This window comes from Uloborus diversus, unplaced genomic scaffold (genome assembly GCF_026930045.1).
Source record: "Uloborus diversus isolate 005 unplaced genomic scaffold, Udiv.v.3.1 scaffold_802, whole genome shotgun sequence".
NCBI classification, from domain to species: domain Eukaryota; kingdom Metazoa; phylum Arthropoda; class Arachnida; order Araneae; family Uloboridae; genus Uloborus; species Uloborus diversus.
Window position 1 is genome coordinate 59,628 of NW_026559014.1, and position 6,000 is coordinate 65,627.

At 33.8% G+C, this 6,000-nt stretch overlaps 1 protein-coding gene across 1 annotated transcript in view; it reads left to right on the plus strand.

Moving 5' to 3' along the window:
* The window catches only part of LOC129233914 (mitochondrial enolase superfamily member 1-like), a 46,142-nt gene extending 45,817 nt beyond the window's left edge, over positions 1–325 (plus strand). The window contains exon 4 of the mRNA XM_054867838.1: positions 82–325. Within this exon, the coding sequence (XP_054723813.1) occupies positions 82–265 (184 nt within the window). The 3' untranslated portion in view covers positions 266–325. The remainder of the gene's footprint in view (positions 1–81) is intronic.
* Positions 326–6,000: the final 5,675 nt, after the last annotated feature.

The window sequence follows — 6,000 nt, forward strand, 5'->3', positions numbered from 1 at the left end:
TGGGATAAAATGGATAATTTCATATGTGTTTTGTTGATTCCTTGATTGAATGTTCAAGTATGCGGTTGTAATTTCTTTCAGAATGATAGAATATGTCGAACATCTGCACGAGCATTTCGAGAACCCTGTCGTCATGCACAGAGGGCGCTACATGTTGCCCCAAGAACCTGGATACAGTTCCAAAATGAAAGAAGACAGCATCGCACAGCACGAATATCCTGAGGGTGTCGTCTGGAAGAAACTCCGAAAGGAAAGCAAAGTTTGATATCTGAAGACAGCGATCACACACGAAGATCCACAAAAGAAGATGTATCTATATAATCTTTACTAATAATAAAGCTGAAAGTCTCTCTGTCCGGAGGATGTCTGGATCTCTGTGACGCGCATAGCGCCTAGAACGTTCGGAAGATTTTCATGAAATTTGGCACAAAGTTAGTTTGTAGCATGGGGGTGTGCACCTCGAAGCGATTTTTCGGAAATTCGATGTGGTTCTTTTTCTATTCCAATTTTAATAACAAAAATATCATAAGATGGACGAGTAAATTACGAAATTATCATAACGTGGAACCGTAACATGGGCACAAGCCAATTGGCGAGATACGAAATTATCATAACGTGGAACCGTAACATGGGTACAAGCCAATTGTAGGGCTCGACCGATGCATCGGCGCCGATGGTTCAACAATTTAGCCATCGGCATCGGCATCGCCGGCCGATGCTAACTTGCAGGAAACATCGGCCCATCGGCCTTTAAATATATCGAAAAGCCGATGGAATTGGCCGATGTTTTTGAAAAAAAAAAAAGGACCTTTGCTGTTTTACTTTTTAATACAAAGTTAAGGGAGTTATTGTTTTAATATAAAATTGCTTACTTAAATTTTAGTATGAATTTCTATTTTCGTCACCCCTGAAAGAGTTTTTAATACTGCATTCAGATACCAAGCAAGTTAATTATTGCGTTGTTTCTCGCAGCTGGATGTACGTATATATCTCTCCTCAAAATGGTAAGCTGTAGAAGGTTAAGTTTTCGCATGTGGGGTGTGCGTACGTTCCAGTTGTGCACTTCCCTTTTTGTTTTCGATCAGGTCTTCTGAAAAGCCGGTTTACTCATTTTTGTAGCTATTAATTATTTATTTCAATGCAAAACTAATATAGCGTCTCAGACTGACGATCATTTGATGATATATTGCCAAATTGGAGACCATGGAAACAAATATGAGATGGCGAAACCTGTTTTTGTGTCATTTTAGTAGATTCCCGTTGAACCGACGGTAATTTTTAATTTTTCAATATCTGTAATATGAATCACAGTAATGCAGTCTTTTCTGTATCGCTTCAGCGGAGTTACAAGTTTGGGGCACGTCGAAATGCGTTTTGGGGCCCTATTTCTCTATCACGGAAGTTGTACAACATTTATCATAAGCATTTTTGTAACTCCTACGGTGCCCCTATGGTTATGGGGCCTCTCGCGCAATTGCAACATTTGCTATATTTTAAATCCGCCACTGCACGTCAAAACAAACTCGGGTGCAAGTTTTAAAAGGTTTTTTCTGCTAAATGTTTATTTAGAACTCAATTTTTTACGACTATTTTTTAAATTTCCGTTAACATTTGCGTGCCCCTCCTTCCAATCCCTCAATTTCTGAAATTAAACTCTAGTTGTACTTCTGAGTTCTTGAAATTAACACCATTCATAAAATTATTTTTTTTTTCAAACTTTATCTATTGTTTAGAACGAATTTAGAGCATTAATGTAAGAAATTGATTAAAGACGTTTTGAATGGTGACATAATTCGAAAATCAAAGAGACTTTTGAATTTTTCTTCTGAAGTGCTGAAGTAGATTCAGAAACTCTTCAGAGGCGTTGGTGGTTGCGGTTCTGTACTAAACAAATGAGGCCGAAGTTGGGGCCGAAGTGTGAGTTACTCCAAAATCAGAGGGTGCCCCCCCCCCCCAACCCTCCCTCGTCGTTTCAAGCATTTCTTAAATATTTATAGCGATTATTTATTTTGGTCAAGAAATGCCATTTTGGGTATTTTTCATACTTGTTTCACCTGTTTTTCGTAATGCGTCATCTTTTTTGCATCATTAATAGCGATCGATTTTTTTTTCTGTTGTAAGTAACTATTTTTTGGTATTTATATAAAATCAATGAATAAGTTATTTTTGTTTTTTATAGAAAAGTTCCAAGGATTTTCTATTACGCAAATTTTTACACACATTTCGGAAAATTATTGTTAAATTTAAAAATTTAATTTGAACTTGTTTGTAAAGCTTCATAAAAGATTAAACAATCAAATTGTTCAATATTATGTGTGCAAACATCAGATCAAGTAGTATATTTATTCAGTTATTAACTTGGTTTAAATATTGAGTTTCTTTATTGTAGCTGCGTTTTAAGAACCTCGCTCTTTTCATGGTTATTTCCTTTTTCAGCAAAATGTATGTCACTGTTATAGCTTTTATAAAAAATACAAACTTTTCTATTCATGAATTTTAAATAAGTACAAAAATATTCCTATTATGATTTAATATTGTAATTTGTCTGTTACCTTTTTTGTTTAATTTGATGACTAGGAAATGTCTACGTGTAATCTTTAAACTTTAACTGTGTAATTTGTTGACGGTTTCATAGTTTTTTCTTTTTTCCTTTTTTTTTTTTTTTGAATGATTGAGCAACATAATTTAATGTTTTTTAACTATTTTTAGTGTACCTAAATCCATACATTATTACAATATTACTAAAATCTTAGTTACATGTTCAATTTTAAAAAAATCAATTGGTTGTTAAACAGTCTCTTTGTTTTTCTTCCTTTTTTCCCTTTCTTTCTTTTCTTTTTTTTTTTTTAACTGTTGTTCTTTCTCTTTCATCATACAGCAGTCAAAAAAGGAGAAGGATAACTACACTCTATACAGATTGTACGTAGTACGATCCAAAAGTTCGGGGACAAGCTGTATAGAACCTTACCCAGAATAGTTCACATTACCGAAGCATATCCACCTTTAAAAGGTCAAATTGAGGGACTATGTACTTCTGCCAGTGTTCATATAACTTTTGGAATCACTCTTAGAAGTCAATTTTTCGCTACCTACTATGATGCAGCTTTAACTTCTCCAGACGGAAGAAAGCGGCGTCCATGCAAATGTTTTTTTGCTGGGAACAGGTAAAAGTCATACGGAGCTAAGCCCAAGGAAACGTTATGTTATTTGTTTGTCATATCAGAGTATTGACCAATCGAATAATCAACATGAAAGTCGCCTTCTTCCCCACGATGAAATTAAAGCAGCAGCGCAAGAGGCATTACAGAAGGTTGCAAAAAATGTCTTCCAGGAGTGCTTCTAAAAGCTATACGAACGTTGGCAGAAGTGCATAGTCGTCCAAGGTGACTATTTTGTTGATAGCTGTGCTTCGGTAATGTGAACTATTCAGGGTAAGGTTTTGTACAACTTGTCTTCGAACTTTTAGATCAAACTACGTACGTATGAGTTTTCAACTTACTATTTCATAACGTTTTTGAGTGACGCAAGTTTACGCGCATGAAGACATCACAAGAGAATTTGCGATAATTAACTGAGGAGTCGTTTAAAATGGATATTTCGGTCATCTATATGTTCTTAAGTACATATGCATGTACAAATGTGCCGTAAAAACTTGTGAAATTAATTGTGTGATCGTAAAATAGAAATTTAGGTCGAAATCTGATTTTTTTTTTTTTTTTTTTGTGATTATACGATTTCTTATTCGTAGAAAGGAAGTAAAGTGAAAGGAATCAACGATCCTTTAAATCGCTGATAATCTTATCAATTTATTTCTGTTTGATTTTTTTGTTTTTTTTTTTTTTTTTTTTGCCATCGGCCAACGGCATCGGCCATCGGCAATCGGCCATTTGGAGGAAAACAATCGGCGATCGGCCATCGGCCATCTTTGAACAATCGGCCAACAATCGGCATTGGCCAAAAAATGCCATCGGTCGAGCCCTAGCCAATTGGCGAGAAAATTCACCATACATTATTTGTAAATATACAGGCGAACCAAAAGACCTTTTAATTTTTCTATCACGGGCAATGCCGTGCAGGTACCACTAGTAAAATATATAAAGCAGACGGTGTTTCTTTCTTACGTTGTTTGTTTCTTTCTTTGTACCCGATGGCCAGAAGCCCCTATAGCACCTACAGCTCTGAAACTTGGCACAAAACTCGAACGTACCCCGGGGGTCTGCACCTCGAAGCACAAATTCTAAATTTCTAATTAGTTTGATTTTAATTAAATGTTTTATGTGACTTTTACCCCTTTTTTGTGTTTATTTCGTCACAGACCCCCAACCAATCGCGCCAGGAAAATATGTTTTATACTATAGTGTGAGAAATTTTATTTCAAATATGATGACCGAAAAAAATTTAAAAATTGACAGATTTTTCAATTTTTACGAATTTTTGAAAAAAAACCTTTATTTTGCGTTTTTTTCCGGGTTTAACTTTTTTCTAAACCTATCCCGCAAAAAGTATGAGATATTTCTTTCTGAAAATTTAGTATGTAGTAGTCAAAGCATTTCTCCCTCCTCAGAAAGAAAAAGTATTCAAAAATACGCCATAGCTTTTTTTTTTTTTAAATTATGAAATTTAAAAAAAAAACTTTATTTTTCGCTTTTTCCTGGGTTAAATTATTTTTCATTGCTGCGCGGCATGGGTTACCACAGAAAAAATTCGGGTTTCGTCAAATTTGTTGAATATAATATTTTACTTAATGAACACTTGCCGCTATTAATCGATTTCAGTGAACAATCACCAAACGCTATAACTCGTGGTTCAATCAACCAGCTTAAATTGCGATCGACCGGTGAAGCTAAGTAGGTAAAAATTGACAGTTCAACGCCAGGAGGGGCAATTGGGCAATGCATTGCCCCTCCACCCCCTGCCGACCCCCCTCCACTTCCTCCGACCTTGGGGTTGACCTTGGGGTTGCGCATGAATCTTGAAGAAGGTTACGGGGGTTTTTCGCGCGTTTTTAGATATTTTCCCGCGTTTTCGGACTTAGAATATTTTGAACTTGTTGTCATGACAACCAGAGTTTTTAGTTTTCGGTTGGCAACACCTGTTGCTATGCTTTAACTTATGCGGTGTTTAACGTTCATGGCGCCATCTATTGAGAGGTTTATTTTTATTTTTTTTTATTTCTACGAATTTAATTATTTTTATTTTTACAGAGTGTTGAAGTTGGGAATCGAACACCCAAACTTTGAGTTAGCAAAAACGTATGCTAACCACTATGCTATATTTTTCATTACTCTTTCAGTCTTAATGTGAATCTGTACCATGACAACGAATATTACAATTAAATTAATTTTAAAACTATCAGTTAATTTACTCTTTAGTACTAATCATGGCATATCATTAACTGAATTTCAGCTCATAATTGAAACTATCGTCATTATTATTATTATTTTTCATAATAACAAAGTTTTCACTTAAGTAAAGATTTATTTAAATACAACCCATTCGAGATTTTAGATTTATTTCAATGCTTTGTGGACTTGAAATATATTTTAAACTTTGATTTTCTTTTTCATGCATTTCAAACTTTATCCTTTTTATTTTTTCTAACTTGTTAAATTTTCTTAACTAATTTCTTTTTTCTTTGTCAAATTTACAAATAATTTTTCTAACTTGTAAAAATTTCGAAGAAATAATTTTCTTAACTAATTTTTTTTTTTTTTTTTTGACTTTCATACAACAAAATATTTTTTCTTATTTGTTAAATTTTCTAAGAAATAATTAACTTAAATATTCTTTCATACATTTTGAACTTTAACGTTTTTTCCTGTCATTTAGCACTTTGATTTTTTTCACTATTTTAGCGTTTTTCAATTATTTTCAGTCTTTAACTATTTTCTTAGCTTTTTAGTCTTTAACTAATTTCAAGCATTTCAGACTTAGATTATTTTTTCGTGATTTCGATTTTTTTAGTATATTTTAGAGTTTGATCATTTTCTCGCTTGTTTT